This window comes from Nerophis lumbriciformis, linkage group LG22, assembly GCF_033978685.3.
Source record: "Nerophis lumbriciformis linkage group LG22, RoL_Nlum_v2.1, whole genome shotgun sequence".
NCBI lineage: Eukaryota > Metazoa > Chordata > Actinopteri > Syngnathiformes > Syngnathidae > Nerophis > Nerophis lumbriciformis.
The window spans coordinates 27,147,459-27,169,595 of NC_084569.2; the positions used below are offsets into that span (position 1 = coordinate 27,147,459).

General features: G+C 39.6%; 1 protein-coding gene across 3 annotated transcripts in view; it reads left to right on the forward strand.

Annotated features, from left to right (window-relative positions):
• The window catches only part of smarca4a (SWI/SNF related BAF chromatin remodeling complex subunit ATPase 4a), a 58,376-nt gene extending 40,192 nt beyond the window's left edge, over positions 1–18,184 (forward strand). For all 3 annotated transcript variants that reach the window (XM_061973528.2, XM_061973530.2, XM_061973529.2), the window contains 11 exons: positions 2,613–2,779; positions 3,991–4,154; positions 4,242–4,508; positions 6,159–6,236; positions 6,317–6,535; positions 8,187–8,449; positions 8,518–8,623; positions 8,706–8,807; positions 8,877–9,009; positions 11,347–11,486; positions 17,609–18,184. In XM_061973528.2, coding sequence (XP_061829512.1) covers positions 2,613–2,779; positions 3,991–4,154; positions 4,242–4,508; positions 6,159–6,236; positions 6,317–6,535; positions 8,187–8,449; positions 8,518–8,623; positions 8,706–8,807; positions 8,877–9,009; positions 11,347–11,486; positions 17,609–17,641 — 1,672 coding nt within the window. In that variant the 3' untranslated portion in view covers positions 17,642–18,184. The remainder of the gene's footprint in view (positions 1–2,612; positions 2,780–3,990; positions 4,155–4,241; positions 4,509–6,158; positions 6,237–6,316; positions 6,536–8,186; positions 8,450–8,517; positions 8,624–8,705; positions 8,808–8,876; positions 9,010–11,346; positions 11,487–17,608) is intronic.
• The last annotated feature ends 3,953 nt before the right edge of the window (positions 18,185–22,137 follow it).

Sequence of the window (22,137 nt, forward strand, 5' to 3'; positions counted from 1 at the left end):
AAAGTCTGAGTGAAGAATGCACCACCGATCTGAAAGAGAAAGTTATGCAATGTTATCTAGGGATGTGATAGTGTTGTAGAGACCGCGGTATTTCGGTTTCAAAGTCTTCACAATAATGCTGTGATGTGTGACGGTATCAAATGAAAACTTGGTGTGTGTAGTTTTTTTTCTGGCGCTTTAGCGTTGGCCGGGTCTTTAAATAAAATACATCTGCCAAAACCCTCTGCACAGCGGGGGAACAGCAAGGTTGGGGTGTGGAACGCAAGAAGCGAAGTGTTTGTACTAATCATAGATAAAAGGAATTGTTTTTTTTGGATATTCAATCTGTTCATAACTGGTTAGAGTTATGTTGCTAACAGACAGACAAACATAATCTCTTTGGCGGAGGTAAGAAAATCTGCGTTCTACAAAGCGTGCCACTTTTGAGCGTTTCCAAGGCGAAGCTGGGCCAGCCGGTCGCACCGCATGTACGTAAATCACCACAACAAAATGTTCACTGCAGAAAATACAAGTAAACTAAAAAGCTACTTGATACATCCATCCATTTATTTTCCCACCGCTTGTCTCGCGATGTCGCCTGGGGGGCTGAAGCTGCACTCGGCTGGAAGTCACCACCTCATAAACTGTCACCAAGAAGAGATATTTAAAGCCAACGAAGCTTAACATCAGTTTGTGGTATTTACATTATTGAAAGTTCTTAGTTAACTTTTCAGAGAAAAAATTTCCAGACTGTAGAGGACATTGCTTCTCATAATATAAATGTTGAAAGGCACTAAAGTGAACATTATTGTTTTACACTTGTTACACTGGATGTTTACATTGTCACTTTAAAGACATCAACTGTAAGTTTTTTTTCTGTTGTTTTTTTTTTAAATATTGAAACTTATGTTCCTACACAATTTTTTGCACTTAAGTACGTTTCTAGTAAAAAATATATGATTGGAACATTTGAGCATTATGTTTGTTTTCAATTAGAGTAAATGTTTTTATTCTAAACATTTCTGCCACTTCATATTACACACTATGGTATTTTTACCAAGCCTTTTTTTTTTTGACATATACCATATAATATCGTACAGTGGCCTGGCCTTAATAATGTATGGTGAGATTTTGATACCGTCAGCACGGTGGAAGAGGGGTTAGTGCGTCTGCCTCACAATACGAAGGTCCTGAGTAGTCGTGAGTTCAATCCCGCCTCTGGAGTTTTCTGTGTGGAGTTTGCATGTCCTCCCCGTGACTGCGGGGGTTCCCTCCGGGTACTCCGGCTTCCTCCCACCTCCAAAGACATGCACCTGGGGATAGGTTGATTGGCAACACTAAATTGGCGCTTGTGTGTGAATGTCAGTGTGAATGTTGTCTGTCTATCTGTGTTGGCCCTGGGATGAGGTGGTGACTTGTCCAGGGTGTACCCCGCCTTCCGCCCAATTGTAGCTGAGATAGGCTCTAGCGACCCCGAAGGGAATAAGCGGTAGTAAATGGATGGATGCATGGAGATTTTGATACCTTACATCCCTAGCATTATCTGCTCCCAAACGCTACTTGGTGGTTGTTATAGTTCACTGCAGCTAGTAAAGCTAAAAAGTAAAAAGTGGTTGTCGCAATTGTTGGAAATGACTTTAAACCATAACCAAGCATGCATCAATATAGCTCTTGTCTCAAAGTAGGTGTACTGTCACCACCTGTCACATCACACCCTGACTTATTTTGAGTTTTTTGATGTTTCCTGTGTGTAGTGTTTTAGTTCTTGTCTTGTGCTCCTATTTTGGTGGCTTTTTCTCTTTTTTTGGTATTTTCCTGTAGCAGTTTCATGTCTTCCTTTGAGCGATATTTCCCGCATCTACTTTGTTTTAGCAATCAAGAATATTTCAGTTGTTTTTATCCTTTGTGGGGACATTGTTGATTGCCATGTCATGTTCGGATGTACATTGTGGACGCCGTCTTTGCTCCACAGTGAGTCTTTGCTGTCGTCCAGCATTCTATTTTTGTTTACTTTGTAGCCAGTTCAGTTTTAGTTTTGTTCTGCATAGCGTTCTCTAAGCTTCAATGCCTTTTCTTAGGGGCACTTACAGTACCTTTTGTTTATGTTTTGTTAAAGCATTAAATACCCTTTTACCTGCACGCTGCCTCCCGCTGTTTCCGACATCTACGAAGCAATTAACTACCTGCTGCCACTTACTGATATGGAAGAGTATTACACGGTTACTCTGCCGAGCTCTAGACAGCACCGACACTCAACAACAACACATCATTTGCAGACTGGAATTACTGGTTTGCAAAAAACATTTTTTACCCCAAATAGGTGAAATTAGTTAATCTCCCACGGCACACCAGACTGTATCTCACTGTGCCGCGGCACAGTGGTTGAAAAACACTGCTTTAATGCATCAGTCACACGCAGGATTCTCACAGGAATGAGGCAAAGACTACCCCAGACCCACTGTAGGTGTATCAGCGTCTGCACGTAATCAACTGACTGTCGAGCTTTTGCTTATCCTGCCAGAAATTAAAACCTGTTGAACGGTTAATGTGAATGCCAAAGCGTGAATCATGGAGGATCTAGTGATATCACACCTCTGCACGTTCTTGATCATTTTTTTCTTCTGCCTGTCAAGTCCTGATTTGTACCGCTCCTCTGGGAAGTTTGAGCTGCTGGATCGCATCCTGCCCAAACTAAGGGCCACCGACCACAAAGTGCTGCTCTTCTGTCAGATGACCACACTCATGACCATCATGGAGGACTACTTTGCCTACCGCAACTTCAAATACCTACGTCTGGATGGTGAGACACTCCTTCCTTAGATTTGTAATACTGACAATTCTTACCTAACTAGCACCGAAGCTTTTTGCAAGTATTGGTTAGGTGTTTTTATTCAGCTGCAAATGTAGGTGGTTCAGCCGCTTTTGATGTAGGGCTTTACCTGAAAAATTATCCCTAAAAATTGTGCGTATAGCATAAATGGAAATAAATCTAAAACATATTTTCAAACAAGTGTGTGGAACAATAAAATCAAGCACTTTACAAACAGGTGGAAAACTTTTTTGCTCCTCAATTTAATCAAAAATTTGATTTTATAAAGTTTACAAGACTCAAAGTACATACAAGGTTTCCCCCAGATTGCCAATGTACTTGAGGTGGTGGGGGCGTGACCAGTATGATGTCATCATATAATTGGTGCATATATATATATTTTTTTAAAAGGCACAACAAAATGTACATACATTTGTAAACAAATGTTTGATTGACATATGCATTTTAGTTGTAGTTTTCCATAACACATTTAAAGGTGTTGAAACTGCCATGTAAAATCACGAATGCTAATCAGTAGCATGTCAATAGCAAACCAATCTAGCAAATTTCTGGAAAAGTTACTTTATTTACTTGGGAGCGTTTTTTTATTTTTTTATTTAAAGTAATTGCTTTGTTGGCATTGAAAATTGCAACATTACCTAGAAGTAGTTTGGCGGCGTCCACTCTCGGTGCTGCTGGAGTGATCGCCAAAATGCGAAGAGCTGCCTGAGTCGGCAACTGGGCTTGATGTCACGCGCAACCCAGGTATCGTAACATAGCACCCTTGGATTTTACGTGAATCTGTGTGTAGCACCTGTGAGATTCGGTCAATGCTAAAATCGTTCTGAATCCCATACCCATCGCGAGTAGTGTAGCATGTTTTTTCTTGTCCTCTAGTCTTATGGTGAAAATGTAACTTGTAAATAAACTATTTGCTGAGAATTAGTGATTAAGAAGCTGTACTGTGGAGGGACTTTAGCCGCTGGCGAGGACACTACATTGTGTTGTTAGCTTGTTGCTGTCAAATTTGCGGGACACAGCTAGAATCTGTCAAACATGCGTTATCACGATCTGACAATCCTATTAAAACAGCATCTTTGGCCAACTTTATATTACTTATATCGTATAGGGTCCATATACGACCTCAGCATATTAAATGACGATTTAAATAGTGAATTAAAATATTTGAATACTCCTCACAGGAACAACAAAGGCTGAGGACCGTGGGATGCTGCTGAAGACCTTCAATGACCCAGCTTCTGAGTACTTTGTGTTCCTGCTCAGCACCCGAGCAGGAGGTCTGGGTCTCAACCTGCAGTCTGCTGATACGGTGGTCATCTATGACAGTGACTGGAACCCCCATCAGGTAACGTATCGGTTAGGTTTGAGTACAAACGTTTGTTTTACATGCTCTTCAGGAAAAAAGTGTTCATTTTTCACTTGAACTTCATAGGACCTGCAAGCCCAAGACCGGGCCCATCGAATCGGTCAGCAAAACGAGGTGCGCGTCCTGCGCCTCTGCACCGTCAACAGCGTGGAGGAGAAGATTCTGGCAGCGGCCAAATACAAACTCAATGTGGACCAGAAGGTCATCCAAGCGGGCATGTTTGACCAGAAGTCATCAGGCTGTGAGCGCCGGGCCTTCTTACAGGCCATTCTGGAGCACGAGGAACAGGACGAGGTCGGGGCTCGAGGAGGCTGCCGCGCTAGGGGGACGTGGGTGGGTGTGACTCTAAACATGTTCCCGAATTGCCCACCCACCCACACCTGCTTTTGCGCTGCCCCAATTCTTTTTTTTCTATTTAATTTTCCTTCCCTCACTCTTTTTCAGGATTTCATCTCCACTCTCCTTTTCTTTTTTTATACTATTTCTATGTAAATCTTTGATAATATCATACGAGATATACTACTACGGTACTCTCCTCTTTTTCTGCTATTCTTGCTTCATTTCTGCTTGGCTTATTTGACATTTAGATACAGTGGAATCTTGATTTACGAACACCTATTTGCGACCTTTCCGGTTTGCAAACCTCACCAAATATTCATTCATCTTGCAAGCCGCTAAAAGCTATAGGGCACTGCCATTTTAATGACAGTGCTTCTGTACACACGGGTTTGGCCATTTTGAAGAGGCGGGGCCCCCTGCATCACATTCATTATTATTATTATTATTATTATTGTCCTGTTTATACCGTTATTACTTGATTGTCATTTAAGTGCTTCAGTGTGTTTCTTTTCTTGCCATTCACCAAGTTTTGTGTATTTTTGTTACTTAATATGGCTTCAAAGTAGCCTAGAAAGGAGGGATTTGCAGTGGACTTCCAAAATGACTATTTGTGAGGGGTATTGTACGACAATGACGCATGCATTGCTGATTTGGTTGTGAGCTTCGACAGCTAGCAGCACTTCTTACTTGTTTAATTCCACAATTATTGTACCTTGCGCCTGTCTTAGAGATCAACTTGTGATCAGAAATATTTTTAATGGATTCAAACTCGCACAGTCTCGCCGCATAGCTTCGGGTTGCTAGGAGACCGCTTTGAGCTAGCGTTTTAGCTAGTTAGCCTCCAGCTTGCGGCACCGTCATTCTAAGAATTTTCTCTGAAGCCAGGCTTTTTACTCATGGCAAATCTCAGGATTTGAGATGGGACTGGACTTTTTATAGGAAAAATATACTAAAGGGTACCTTTTTAGAGAAGGCACTACCGAGACACATGGCGATGAAGGATGGCCTGGTATTTTGTGGTAACGCTGGCGGTTAGAGTAGAGGGATCCCAAAGTGTTAAAAAAAATGCCACAAATATTCACTAACATAAGGTAAAAATTAGTTTCCTTTTTTGTTTTTTTATCGTAGCAACACGGTTAACATTTTGGATAGCACCAACAAGACTTGTGTGTGTGTGTGTTGACATTTAAGCTTGTTGTCTTTGGGTAAAAAAAGAGATTGTTGAGACATTACCCCCTTGTTATGTTTGACATAGTGAATATATATATACATTATGATTGTAGCTGAGATAGGCTCCAGCGCCCCCCACGACCCCGAAGTGAATAAGCGGTAGAAAATGGATGGATGGATGGATTATTGTGTTTTCAAAGTGTGCATTTTATTTTGTTTCAGTAAAATCCGGACTTTTGTTGAGGCGAGAATCGATTATTCATGTTTACGTAGTTTCTTATGGGGAAAGAACCAATGAAGTAGGTAAATCAAGGTTTCACTGTATTGCAGTAACTTTCATAAGCAAAGCTTTATACACCTAATACATGCAGTTAATAATGCAAGGTTTGCTAAAGTTGTTCTCTATTTCAGAGAGATGGTCACAATATTCCTCCTGTTGCTTTCGCTCACTCATGCCGTCTGATCCCTGTGTAGGAGGAGGATGAAGTGCCCGACGACGAGACTGTCAATCAGATGATCGCCCGAAGTGAAGAAGAGTTTGAACAGTTTATGGTTAATATTATCCTGTCAATTATGAGATGGATTTTTTTTTTTTAAATGGGAGTCTACTTACCTTCTTCTGTGTTATGCAGCGCATGGATCTGGACAGACGCCGCGAGGACGCCCGCAACCCCAAGAGGAAACCTCGACTGATGGAGGAGGACGATTTGCCCAGCTGGATTTTGAAAGATGATGCCGAGGTGGAGCGACTGACCTGTGAAGAGGAGGAGGAGAAGATGTTTGGCCGAGGGTCCCGTCAGCGCAAGGAGGTGGACTACAGCGACTCCCTCACTGAGAAGCAGTGGTTAAAGGTGCGTCGCTGCTCTGAACAATGGCCATTTAAACTCTGTTTTATTTTGTTAAGGCCACGGGTGTCCAGTACTGAGTGGAAAAATGTCACATGTCATTATGTGTTTAATATTCATTTCAATTTAGGACATGTAATTATTCTCTGGTAAAATTATTCTCTGCCTGCCTGTGCTATCGTTGCTATGGAATAGGGCAGCAGTTATTGATTATTGGAGTAAACTATTGATTAATGTGTTAAATAGAATAAGCCTCATTGCACATTTGACAAAAAATAGTTGAAATACTGTATTTTAAGATGACAATTCACTGTTAATAACATGGCAACATGTTCTGAGCTCAGACTTGCCCAATGCATTGCTGCCAAATAATTACCTTGTTCGCTCTGTACATACAAAGTGTGCTTTCTGGCAACGTGCCACACTATCCATGTAGTACTATTGTGAAATGCCAGCTTTGCCTGACAGTGCCAACATTTCACCACATTGTCGGTCTTTTACAGTTTGAAAGGATGGCAAAACTCCTGACGGTTAGTATTATCGATTAAAATTAAAGTTATTGAAAAAACGTGATTGATAACTGCCCTTTGATAAACTTGCAGACTGACTGTCGCAAGAGGCACTTTTAAACCGAGTTGTAGTTAAATATTTGACACACCGAGCGAGCAGCAGAGAGAAGCTTTCGTTAGCTTTTGTGCTGAGTCTTTAACAGAAGTAGGCAACATAAAACAGATGAGATTAGTGATAAAGTCGCTAGGAGAGATGTAGGTTCTAAAGCAAATTGGTGTATGTGTAAAACAAGCTGTAGTTCACTCATCAAAAGCCGAATGCAATCGCTGACCAAAGCAATGCATCACTTGAAAGTTAAAAAGTCAACACCGTGCCGCCATATTTTTTTCAAGTTTGATGCGCATAATGTGTTGTCATTGTGCATTAAAGAAGCCTCCGTAAACACGCAAGGGGCCGGGGTCAGCCAAGAGGATGCCCTGTGCTTTGCCCGTCAGGCGTAGAGAAGAGCAAACGGCTGTAACAAAAGATACCGGTATGGCGGTAATGTCTCAAATATATACCGCTTTCTAAAATATACTGGTATAATAGTACTGCCCAGCCCTAACTCCATATGGAAGCGCTAAAAACTACAACATGGCTGAAAGGGGAGAAGAAGCTGTCGAAGTGGAGGCACGTAAATAAGACTGCCCACAAAACGGCGTTTTTCGAAGAGACTGTAAGAAAGCGGCTTGAAGATGGTCTGTAAAGCATCATCTATGCAATATTTAGACCAAATAACCACCATGACATGTTATGTAGACCACAAGGAAGTGTTTAAATGATAAAATACTAAAACCATCAGTGAAGCACAAAACATGCCAAATAGTGGGTTTTATTAAGGGAGTATCTATTTTATGTTTCTTTTTTTTAAAATAATTTGGTCAAAAGATTTAAGTGTGTTTGTACAAGTACTTTTTGAGCACATTGAACAATATTTAGATAACTGATCAATTTGGGCACGCTAATATGACTAAAAGCCACTTTTAGTTTCTTGGTGGTTTCTTGCTGCAGATGTCAGGTCACCCCATCACATTTGCTCCGTCGCATTGAGAATTGAAGTGTCACAATTAGTCCTTGTGTCATCTCACCAGCGATTTCTTCCCAACAGGCCATAGAAGACGGCAATCTGGAAGATATGGAAGACGAGGTGCGACACAAAAAGACGACCAGAAAGCGCAAGCGAGACCGTGACCACGACGGCGGCACGGTGACGCCGAGCTCCAGCAGCGGGCGAGGCCGTGACAAGGACGAGGAGGTGAAGAAAGCAAAGAAACGCGGTCGTCCGCCCGCTGAGAAGCTCTCTCCGAACCCCCCCTCCCTCACCAAGAAGATGAAGAAGATAGTTGACGCCGTCATCAAGTACAAGGACGGGTGAGCGCCTCAATGAATCGTGACGCAAGGTCTCAACTAAAGTGATGCAAACGTCTTCGTCCCTGCAGTAACGGACGACAGCTGAGTGAAGTCTTCATCCAGCTGCCTTCTCGCAAAGAGCTGCCTGAGTACTACGAGCTCATTCGCAAACCAGTCGACTTCAGGAAGATCAAGGTTAGTTTTTCAAGAAATGTTTGGTTTTGAATGACTGTCTTCTAACACTGGAATCCCCATTAACTTTAACTTTAATTGTCAGGAGAGGATTCGCAGCCATAAGTACCGCAGCCTGAATGACCTGGAGAAGGACGTGATGCTGCTGTGTCAGAACGCTCAGACCTTCAACCTGGAAGGATCTCTGGTCAGCACAAACCTCCATTCCTGCCCACCTATTGTGCGCTAAGCTGCTCTTTCTGCTTGAAACCATCAGATCTACGAAGACTCCATTGTGATTCAGTCGGTCTTCACCAGCGTGAGGCAGAAGATTGAGAAGGAGGAGGACAGCGAGGGCGAGGACAGCGAGGAGGAGGAGGAGGAGCTCGATGAAGGCTCAGAGTCTGAATGTGAGTATCAGAAACATGTTTCCATCAAATCATGTGCAGGGAGGACACTCATTGACACCAAGAGAATGACCAAAAAAAGCAAATAGGATGTCATTGTCCTCATGATTAACAATGAAATTAATTGCCATCCATCAGTGCAATAAAAAAATAGAGATCGATTGATACTCGATTATTAGTCGTCACTACCTGAACGGTACTGGACTACGTCACTTACTGTCAATTTGTGTTACAGCAGTTCACTGTTATCAAGGTTTCTTTTTTTTGTCATCTTTATTTCAATAACAATGTCTTGTAAAATATTATGTACAAAACTACTGTTATTTAAGAACACAATACTTATTTTGAAACCGTACATAGACCCAAACCATGTGCTTAGCAAATGGCAAATAAATCCATCTTTTCTTTACTATTTAATTTACATCAAATACATTTGATGTAAATACAATTTAAGTTTAAAAAAAAATCCAAAATCAATTTAAGTTTAAAAAAAATCTGTCCTGTCCAGCCACTCAAACAAATCATACTGTTGATGTGGATGATCTGTATCTGCTGTACAGATTTACTTAAGGAAATATACTTCTTTGTTGCCTTATTTGTATTTGACTTTATTAGATGTTTGGCTAGAATTTTACTCAACAAAAACAGTTTAGTAATATAGAATTTGATCACAGCTGATTATTTATTTTATAGAGGAATGTAATTAATCATGGAACTGGCACCCAATGTTATAAAAATGTATTTATTTTGACAGGAGAATCTATTTTGAATTGAATAGTTACCCCCAAGAATCGAATCAAATCGTGTGGTGCCCAAAGATTCACAGCTCAGATTAATAACAAACTATTGATAAAACATTCAAATATCACAGCACGTACCGTCACAGATGCTCCATCGGAAAATATTTCTAGAAAGGAAGTGACGTAATCTTTACGCTTGCGTGGACCAATCAGGTCTTCCAGAACTGGTCGGGTGGTGACCGTAGTCAAGGAGGCTGACAACCGATATTTGGAGCAGTTATTTTTTTGCAGTAAAAGTTATTCAAACATAAATAGTATATGTCAGTAAACAGCTGGACATGGCATTAAATTGTTTTTCAGAATAAATCTTAGGAAACGTTGGATTCATAGCTAATCTTGCGTTTAATTTAGCAGCAAAAAACATCAGTTGATATCACAACACCTTTATTACGTGTCAGAGGAGCGTCACCATTTGCAATTGAAAATATAGAAAATCTCCTGGGATAATGAGTAAAAATATGGGATATAACTCCGTAACGCAATAACTCATTTTTATAAAATGTGATGGATTTAATGTGTTTTTAAGGTTTCCTTTCCTATATTGCGAACATTTAAATCAAATTAATTCTGGGCTCCTTCACGTAGATTATATTATATTTACATTTTTCATGCTGGCTGACATAATTTCTTCCCGAATGTTAGAGAAAGGATGAGAATGTGTGACCTGCTCTCTTCAACGAGCCTCCTATTTGTCAAAACATTGTAGCCACGGTTCTGCGGTGGAAAAAAATAACTTTTCTCAACCAGGGCAAAAGGGCAGGTGCTTGAGCAGTGGTTATTACATTCACTAAATACTGATGTTGTATGTAGTATATATTGTGTTTGCTGTGGTAGATCTGTTAAAAAAGGCTGATAGGATATACTTCAAAATGGCAAATATCAGCAGGTATCGGCCGATCTGTCTAAAAAACATCTAAAATATAAATAGTCCAAAAAAAAAAGTCTCACACACACAAATATTGCATGAATTTACTAGAGTTCAGTATTTCAAGAACAGAAACATTTAGCACTGTCCTGTTCCAGAATTGCACGGAATGTTAGACAAATGTAGCATAATTGAACCAGTTGACGGGTATATAAAGTAAAATAATTTATGCACACATAAATACGTTTTAAAAATTCTTATTCATCACCTAAACTACAGTTCTCAAACTGCCATCACTGTTAGAACCACTCCAACAAAAAGAAAGAAGTGAGCAATTTGTGTTTTGATTTCAATTGTCCTTTATTACAAAGTAGATCTCCACTCATGCAGTCAATTATTTTGTCAAATATTCCTTCAGCTGGCAAGCTCCCCGCTTTCTAAACCCTATAGTAGGCCTCTCGCAGTTATTAGACACACTTTTAGTCTACAGTGTTGTACTTCAACATGCAAAGTAACTTCCTGCTGTAAAATGTTGAGACAGCTGGATTCATAGCTGCAGAAGTCTTTCCACCCCCCTGCAGATGGCACCAACAAACAACTATCTGATGAATTAGCCAAATGAAAAAAACGAAAAGAAAAGAATGCACTGAAGTGACAAGTTGTGGTTTCTCCCAGCTCGTTCTGTGAAGGTGAAGATAAAACTGAGCCGCAAGGAGAAAGGGGAGCGTGGTGGGAAAGGACAACGTCGGAGGGGCCGAGGTGTCCGCGCTAAACCTGTGGTGAGCGACGACGACAGTGAGGATGATCTAGAAGAGGTAAAAGATGATGCACCATCACACTGGTTTAAGATGGAATAATTCTTACACAGCACATAAATTACTATTTTGTTGTACTGTACTTCATCCCCAAGCTCTTCTGCACCAGCTGTCCTTGTTGTGCTGCAACATTCCTACACTACGTAGCTTACTAAGGACTTCACAGATAGTCATTTAAATGAGAGATGGGGAAAAAATATATATAATAATTGATATTCTCCACAATGAAGTACACAAAGATAAGTACATTAATGTACACATGAAGTGCACTTATATGTTTGAATATTGTTAAATCAACAATAGTTTGGTATGAAGTGGGAAAAAAAGCAATACAGGAGAAAAGGTGGCTCTCATGCCGCTAGCTTAATGCTAACATACAATGGACGGTCCCATTTACAGGCTAACAAATTAGCCTCAGGATCGTTAAAGGTTGCACAAATGTTTAACTAACAAATTAGATTTCTATAAAACAGCAAATGCATTTCTATTTACAGACATATAGTCACCAGACTCTGTACAGAGAGCCTGTTGCTCAATCCTCAAAATCTTCATTTTCAAACATATTGTGGGCCATGAATGGCAGGAAATGTCATCACTTATATCATCTGGTTGTATTGCGTATTTTAAAAATTAATAGGAAAAAAATCAGCATTTTTTTCTTCCTCTGTCTGATTGGTTGGTCAGAGTAACATTTTACATTTGAATGATAAATCATCAGCATCTGCAGTGAAAATGTAGTTAAATTTTTTTCAATGTTTTAGAAAATGTCCCAGATGGTGATATCATATTGTACTATGAAGTTTCATCTATGCTTGTTACATTTTGGCAAGCATCACATTTCCATGGAAGTAACTTTGTGTTTAATGTTACCAGAAATGTTTTTATCTCAATTGGTTTTCTTGCTTTAGTATTAATGCTGTTCATCCTCAATAGGTGAAATTCCTCTTTCTCTTTTGCTATATTATTGATACCGTATTTTCCGCACCATAAGGCGCCCTGGGTTATAAGCCGCGCCTTCAATGAACGGCATATTTCAAAACTTTGTCCACCTATAAGCCGCCCCGTGCTGTAAGCCGCATCTAACTGCGCTAAAGGAATGTCAAAAAAACAGTCAGATAGGTCAGTCAAACTTTAATAATATATTAAAAACCAGCGTTCTAACAACTCTGTCCCAAAATGTACGCAAATGTGCAATCACAAACATAGTAAAATTCAAAATAGTGCAGAGCAATAGCAACATAATGTTGCTCGAACGTTAATGTCACAACACACAAAATAAACATAACGCTCACTTTCTGAAGTTATTCTTCATTCGTAAATCCCTCGAATTCTTCGTCTTCGGTGTCCGAATTGAAAAGTTGGGCAAATGTCGGATCCAAAATGGCCGGTTCCGTCTCGTCGAAGTCATCGGAGTCAGTGTCACTGTTGTCCAGCAGTTCTGTGAATCCTGCCTTCCGGAAAGCTCGGACCACAGTTGTGACCGAAATATCTGCCCAGGCATTTACGATCCACTGGCAGATGTTGGCGTATGTCGTCCGGCGCTGTCTGCCTGTCTTAGTGAAGGTGTGTTCGCCTTCGGTCATCCATTGTTCCCACGCCGTTCGCAGTCGTGATTTGAATGCCCTGTTGACACCAATATCCAGCGGTTGGAGTTCTTTGGTTAATCCACCCGGAATGACGGCGAGTGTTGTATTTGTGTGCTTCACTTGTTTTTTGACACCATCTGTGATGTGGGCGCGCATAGAGTCGTATATCAACATGGACGGAGCTGTGTGAAAAAAGCCACCCGGCCTCTTCGCGTAAACTTCCCTTAACCACTCGCTCATCTTTTCTTCATCCATCCATCCCTTCGAGTTAGCTTTTATGATGACGCCGGCTGGAAAGGTCTCTTTTGGCAAGGTCTTCCTTTTGAATATCACCATGGGTGGAAGTTTCTGGCCATAAGCATGGCAAGCTAGAACCACAGTGAAGGATGACTTCTCATTCCCTGTGGTGCGAATATTCACCGTACGTGCTCCCGTTGTATCCACAGTGCGGTTCACAGGAATATCAAAAGTCAGTGGAACCTCGTCCATGTTGATAATGTGCTCTGGCCGGATCTTTTTTTCAGCTATCTTGTTTTTACAATATGCACGGAAAGTAGCCAGCTTTTCTTGAAAGTCTTTAGGCAGTTGCTGTGAAATAGTGGTCCGTGTGCGGATGGAGAGATTGCGTCTTTTCATGAACCGGAAACACTAAGAAGCACCACCTTTAAAATCATCCAGATGAAGTTCGCTTGCTAGCGCTGTTGCCTTCATTCGAATAGTGATGGTGCTGACACTTCTGCTTGCTGCTCTCTGCTCAACAACCCACTGTTCGAGTTTGTCCTCCAACAGTAGCCATCTTGCTTTGTTCCCTCGGAAACTCTGTTTTGTCTTCTTTACCTGGCGCAGGTCATCTTCTTGCTTCCTCCACCTACGCACCATTGATTCATTTGTTATATTCTCTTGCTGCTGCTCTATTTCCGTGTTCTTCGGCATGACTTATTGCCTTAAGTTTAAATTCTGCGTTATACGCGTGTCGCTTAGTAGGAGCCATTTTGTGGTCTGGTCTTTACAGATGTAAACACACAAAGGAAATGAAACGAAAATCCGCGCGCTTCTTCTTCTTCCGGGGGCGGGTGGTTGCTTACAGTAGAAGAAGAAGCGCTTCCTGTTCTATGGGGGCGGGTGCTTACCTTGGCGGTTGCTTGCGTAGAAGAAGAAGCGCTTCCTGTTCTACCGGGAAAAAAGATGGCGGCTGTTTACCGTAGTTCCGAGATCGAAACTTTATGAAAATGAATCGTAATATTAATCCATATATAAGGCGCACCGGGTTAAAAGCCGCACTGTCAGCTTTTGAGTAAATTTGTGGTTTTTAGGTGCGGCTAATAGTGCGGAAAATACGGTAGTTTGCATTAGGGGTGTGGGGAAAAAATCGATTCGAATTGGAATCGCGATTCTCACGTTGTGCGATTCAGAATCGATTCTCATTTTAAAAAAATCGATTTATTTAATTTATTTTTTATTCAAAATGTTTTTTTGTTTTGTTTTTTTAATTAATCAATCCAACAATACAATACACAGCAATACCATAACAATGCAATCCAATTCCAAAACCAAACCTGACCCAGCAACACTCAGAACTGCAATAAACAGAGCAATTGAGAAACACACACAAACACGACACAGAACAAACCAAAAGTAGTGAAACAAAAATGAATATTATCAACAACAGTATCAATATTAGTTACAATTTCAACATAGCAGTGATTAAAAATCCCTCATTGACATCACTAGACATTTTATAAAAAAAATTAATAGTGTCACACTGGCTTACACTTGCATCGCATCTCATAAGCTTGACAACACACTGTGTCCAATATTTTCACAAAGATGAAATAAGTCATATTTTTGGTTCATTTAATAGTTAAAACAAATTTACATTATTACAATCAGTTGATAAAGCATTGTCCTTTACAATTATAAAAGCTTTTTACAAAAATCTACTATTCTGCTTGCAAGTCAGCAGACTGGGGTAGATCCTGCTGAAATCCTATGTATTGAATGAATAGAGAATCGTTTTGAATTGGGAAAAAATCGTTTTTGAATCGAGAATCGTGTTGAATTGAAAAAAAAAATCGATTTTGAATCGAATTGTGACCCCAAGAATCGATATTGAATCGAATCGTGGGACACCCAAAGATTCACAGCCCTAATAAACGCGCATGCGTCGCCAGGCTCTGCGTTTTATCACGTGACTTCTTTCCCGAAGTGAAAAGTGGTCGATCAAGCCAAGATGGCTGTTGTGCAGCAAGCATTGTACAAAAGAGGCTTCAATTAGGTACGAGCAAAAAATCTAACTATGCAATGAAATAGATCCCTATACTTTATCAAAAAAGATTTGTGGAGTGATATTAAGGATTATACGTCGGTGGCGTTCCCAGACATATGGAACTATTGTGCTCCAGACATCATTCTACACGACAAAACAGATGAAACTTGGAAAAGCATGGCGGTCTACAACTTGGTGTGTGTCTGGGTCAAAGACATTGGTATCAAGGGATGGCGTGGCGCAGTGGAAGAATGGCCGTGCGCGACCCGAGGGTCCCTGGTTCAATCCCCACCTAGTACCAACCTCGTCATGTCCGTTGTGTCCTGAGCAAGACACTTCACCGTTGCTCCTGATGGGTGCTGGTTAGCGCCTTGCATAGCAGCTCCCTCCATCAGTGTGTGAATGTGTGTGTGAATGGGTAATGTGGAAGTAGTGTCAAAGCGCTTTGAGTACCTTGAAGGTAGAAAAGCGCTATACAAGTACAACCCATTTATCATTTATCATTGTGTCTACTGCCACGTTTGTTGTTGTGGTACACGTGTTTTTCCTTGTCATTATCAAACTATAACTATAGATGTCAACATTTTGTATGTGCTGAAAGATTCACTTATGATTATTTATCAAAATATAACTATAGATGTCAACATTTTGTATGTGCTGAAAGATTCATTTGATTATCAAAATACAACTATAGATGTCAACATTGTGTACGTGCTGAAAGATTAATTTATGATTGTTTATCACAATATACGTAACTATAGATGTCAACATTGTGTATGTGCTTAAAGATTCATTTATGATTGTTTATCACAATATAACTATAGGTGTCAACGTTGTGTATGTGCTGAAAGATTTATTTATGATTGTTTATCACAATACAACTATAGATGTCAACATTGTGTATGTGCTGGAAGATTAATTTATGACTATCAAAATATAACTAGATGTCAACATTGTGTACGTGCGGAAAGATTCATTTATGATCATTAAAATATAACTATAGATGTCAACATTTTGTATGTGCTGAAAGATTCACTTATGATTATTTATCAAAATATAACTATAGATGTCAACATTTTGTATGTGCTGAAAGATTCATTTGATTATCAAAATACAACTATAGATGTCAACATTGTGTACGTGCTGAAAGATTAATTTATGATTGTTTATCACAATATACGTAACTATAGATGTCAACATTGTGTATGTGCTTAAAGATTAATTTATGATTGTTTATCACAATATAACTATAGGTGTCAACGTTGTGTATGTGCTGAAAGATTTATTTATGATTGTTTATCACAATACAACTATAGATGTCAACATTATGTATGTGCTGGAAGATTAATTTATGACTATCAAAATATAACTAGATGTCAACATTGTGTACGTGCGGAAAGATTCATTTATGATCATTAAAATATAACTATAGATGTCAACATTGTGTATGTGCTGAAAGATTAATTTCTGATCATCAAAATATAACTATAGGTGCAACATTGTGTATGTGCTGGAAGATTCATTTATGATAATCAAAATATAACTATAGATGTCAACATTGTGTACGTGCGGAAAGATTAATTTATGATTATCAAAATATAACTATAGATGTCAACATTGTGTATGTGCTGAAATATTAATGTATGATTGTTTATCAAAATATAAATATAGATGTCAACATGGTGTATGTGCATTTATGATTGCTGCCTTTGGTAAAAACTTAAGTCTTTTAGGAAATACAAATACTAAGATAATACTTAAATGGGAAATACTAAAGGTTAAAAATATATCAAACAAACCTTTAACAAAGTGATCAGTCCAAGGGAGCAGTGACTCTGCTCCCTTGGACTGGAGTGTGAGCTACTTTTGTTTTGTAAAATTTTGTTCTTGATTACCTCTCAAGCAACTCTGAAGAAATGTGTATACTTTTTTTCCTTTCGAACGATGCGTACAGCCGAAAGCAACACAAGCATAGGAAATGTTTTCTTGTAGAAAGGCTAAATGGCGCCTAGTTCCCTTTGAGAGAGAGCTAGCTTGACCACCACGTATTACTAAGCGAGACGTGGTTCATACGTGACGTCCGTAAAATCCCGGCAATATGGAATATTTCATTCAACACATTTGTGATGGCTCGCGTCTGTGGCGATATATACTGATATGGTTTTATTGGCCCAGCCCTTGTGTGACATGAGGTGGTCTTCAGAGGTTGCTACCAAATGACTATCTTAATGGCTTTTCTGGGCTCACAGTTTGCATCTTGTTTGTTTCAGGAGCATTCAGCCAGCGGCAGTGAGGAGGACTAAACCTCAACCACTCCTAATTGGACCAATTAACTACTTGACTGGAACTTATATATTTTACTTAGATACAGCAGGGAGACAGTCAGTGGAAGGGCCCAGTTTGACCTAGATCAGATTCTTAGTGACTATTATACTCATTATATCACAAAAGAAAAAAAAACAAGTCATTATGAACGTATGTTATGATCCACTTCCATATTTAAACTTGTTTTTTTGAGATTAGTCTTTGCCTTTTTTCTTTCCTCCTCAATATGTAGACTGACCAAGGGCCATATTGACGGATAACTGTTTTTTTTTAAAGTTGTTAGTTTTTTCTTTTGACAAGTCAGGCAGGAGGAGTCATTGTGTTTCATACAAATCCATTTGAATGCATGTTGTGGAAATGCACCCGCTTTGTTATTATCTTGTGTGTAATTTAAGACCATGGTACGGCCCGCCTGTGGACCCTCTCTCTCAGGTTGTTTGTACGCGGGGAGGGAGGGATGGGACCAATTTCTCCTGTCGGTGTCACTGGATTCCAAAAAATACAATAAAGGCATCTCCTTATAAATTGCTTTTTTTTGTTGGCTTGACAACATCTGACCACTAGGTGGCCTTGTGGTCACACTTTGGAATCATTTGAAATAGTCATTTATGGTCTTCTATGAGACGTTCATTTCATTTGAATCAAGGTTACTTTTACTTATAAACTAGCATATCTTCATACATTTAAATATTCATGACTTATTTGAATAGTTTTCAAAAAGTGAAACTCACTATACACATATGGGGAAATACAAAACCAGTGAAGTTGGCACGTTGTGTAAATGGTAAATAAAAACAGAATACAATGATTTGCAAATCCTTTTCAACTTGTGGTCAATTGAATAGACTGCAAAGACAATATATTTAATGTTCCAGCTGAGAAACTTAATTTTTTTTGGTAAATAATCATTAACTTACAATTTAATGGCAGCAACACATTGCAAAAAAGTTGTCACAGGGGCATTTTTACCACTGTGTTACATGGCCTTTCCTTTTAACAACACCCAGTAAACATTTGGGAACTGAGGAGACCAATTTTTGAAGTATTTCAGGTGGAATTCTTTCCCATTCTTGCTTGATGTGCAGCTTAAGTTGTTCAACAGTCCGGGGGTCTCCGTTGTTGTATTTTAGGCTTCATAATGCGCCACACATTTTCAATGGGAGACAGGTCTGGACTACAGGCAGGCCAGTCTAGTACCCGCACTCTTACTAAGAATCCACGCTGTTGTAACATGTGGCTTGGCATTGTCTTGCTGAAATAAGCAGGGGCGTCCATGATATCGTGGATGGCAACATATGATGCTCCAAAACCTGTATGTACCTTTCAGCATTAATGGTGCCTTCACAGATGTGTAAGTTACCCATGTCTTGGGCACTAATGCACCCCCATACCATCACAGATGCTGGCTTTTCAACTTTGTGCTGAGAACATTCTGGATGGTTCTTTTCCTCTTTGGTCTGCAGGACTCAATGTCCACAGTTTCCAAAAACAATTTAAAATGTGGACTCAGACCACGGAACACTTTTCCACTTTGCATCAGTCCATCTTAGATGAGCTTGGGCCCAGCGAAGCGTTTCTGGGTGTTGCTAAATGGCTTTGGCTTTGCATAGTAGAGTTTTACCTTGCACTTACAGATGTAGCGATGAACTGTACGGTAGTTACTGACAGTGGTTTTTTGAAGTGTTCCTGAGCCCATGTGGTGACATCCTTTACACACTGATGTCAGTTTTTGATGCAGTACCGCATGAGGGATCGAATGTCACCGGCTTAGCCGCTTACATGCAATGATTTCTCCAGATTCTCTGAACCTTTTGATGATATTACAGACCGTAGATGGTGAAATCCCTAAATTCCTTGCAATAGCTGGTTGAGAAATGTTGTTCTTAAACTGTTGGACAATTTTCTCACGCATGTGTTGACAAAGTGGTGACCCTCGCCCCATCCTTGTTTGTGAATGACTGAGCATTTCATGGAAACTGCTTTTATACCCAATCATGGCACCCACCTGTTCCCAATTAGCCTCTTCACCTGTGGGATGTTCCAAATAAGTGTTTGAGAAAGTTGAGGAATGCTCATCAGTCTTTTTTGCCACTTGTGCCAGCTTTTTTGAAACATGTTGCAGGCATCCAAATCCAAATGAGCTAATATTTGCAAAAAATAACAAAGTTTACTAGTTCGAACGTTAAATATCTTGTCTTTGCAGTCTATTCAATTGAATAGAAGTTTAAAAGGATTTGCAAATCATTGTATTCTGTTTTTATGTACCATTTACACAATGTGTCAACTTCACTGGTTTTGGGGTTTGTAATATTACAGGTTCTTAATAAGTTTCCTTGCTTTTTTTTTCCAGCGGAAGTTGTCCTAATTCTTCTTACACAGTTGACAACAATAGTCTTTCCACATAAATCAATGAATGCGTGTTCTACCAAATAGAACACATCACAGAGGGACTGTGAATGAAAGGCAACGTTTTCCAAAAAAAAGTGCAGTAGTCCAAGGAAGCAAAGAAAAAACATCACCCGGTTTTTTTGCTGCTCTTCAGCCAACCTCCCATCTGCTCAATGTCCACACAAACACACACACACACACACACACAGTCCCACCAATCGTGTGTGGCGTCCACAGAAAAATAAACAGTTTATTTGTATTGGGGAAAAAGGTCATGGTACACCATCAACAGGACATGTACTCGAACATAATACTTGCGTCACTGCTCTGTATTCAATATAAAAGTGTGTTTTGTAAGCATGACAGTTGAGAGCTGACATGGTTCTGGTTTGAGTTTATTCGGAACATGTATACAACATGATACATCAGTTTATTTGGAACATGCATACAACATGATACATCAGTTTATTTGGAACATGCATACAACATGATACATCAGTTTATTTGGAACATGTACAGGTAAAAGCCAGTAAATTAGAATATTTTGGAAAAACTTGATTTATTTCAGTAATTGCATTCAAAAGGTGTAACTTGTACATTATATTTATTCATTGCACACAGACTGATGCATTCAAATGTTTATTTCATTTAATTTTGATGATTTGAAGTGGCAACAAATGAAAATCCAAAATTCCGTGTGTCACAAAATTAGAATATTACTTAAGGCTAATACAAAAAAGGGATTTTTAGAAATGTTGGCCAACTGAAAAGTATGAAAATGAAAAATATGAGCATGTACAATACTCAATACTTGGTTGGAGCTCCTTTTGCCTCAATTACTGCGTTAATGCGGCGTGGCATGGAGTCGATGAGTTTCTGGCACTGCTCAGGTGTTATGAGAGCCCAGGTTGCTCTGATAGTGGCCTTCAACTCTTCTGCGTTTTTGGGTCTGGCATTCTGCATCTTCCTTTTCACAATACCCCACAGATTTTCTATGGGGCTAAGGTCAGGGGAGTTGGCGGGCCAATTTAGAACAGAAATACCATGGTCCGTAAACCAGGCACGGGTAGATTTTGCGCTGTGTGCAGGCGCCAAGTCCTGTTGGAACTTGAAATCTCCATCTCCATAGAGCAGGTCAGCAGCAGGAAGCATGAAGTGCTCTAAAACTTGCTGGTAGACTGCTGCGTTGACCCTGGATCTCAGGAAACAGAGTGGACCGACACCAGCAGATGACATGGCACCCCAAACCATCACTTTTTTTTTTTTTTTTTTTTTTTTTTGTGTCTGTCCTGTCCAGCTTCTCAGTCAAATCATATAGTTGATGTAGATGCCCATGTCGGCTGTTCAGATTTACTTTACAAAAGAGAAGTGTAGGATACTTCTCTTGTTGCCTTATTTGTATTTGACTTTATTAAATGTATTTATATTATCATTTAGTGCAGCCGGGCCGGAGCAGGAGGGGATAGAAAGAGAAAAAAAAAGAAGACAGAGGGGGAAATTGTGGGGACAAGAGGGGGATTAGACAGAGAGACAAAAACAACAACAGCAAACAACAACAACAACAATAGAGCAACATCAGCAAATATGATGGTAAAAGTAATAGCAAATAAGCAGTTAGCGAAAAATAAAAAATAATACAGAAATGACAATGAGCATTATTACACTACAAATGGATCAATACAAATACCAATAGAAATAGCGCTATTGATAATGAACAATACCAATAATTTACCTTTATTATCAACAATACAGTTGTTTAAATGCAACAATACATATATGTAATGATAACTTGAGATACGAAAGAATGCAGAAAAATGGAGGGGGAGAAAGAGAAGCAACCTACATTAACCTTGTAGATTGTTATAGTCACAATAGGTTAAGCTTTGTCAGTGTGCCATGTGTTACACCCAGTTTACCCTAGGGCAACAACGTTAATATATGTTTGATGAAACGTGATTATGTGCATGAGTGTAAGTATGCATATGTACTTGTATATGTACAGAATGTGTATATATGTTTGTACAATGAATGTATATGTACAGAATGTGTATATGTGTTTGTACAGTGAATGTATATGTACAGTATG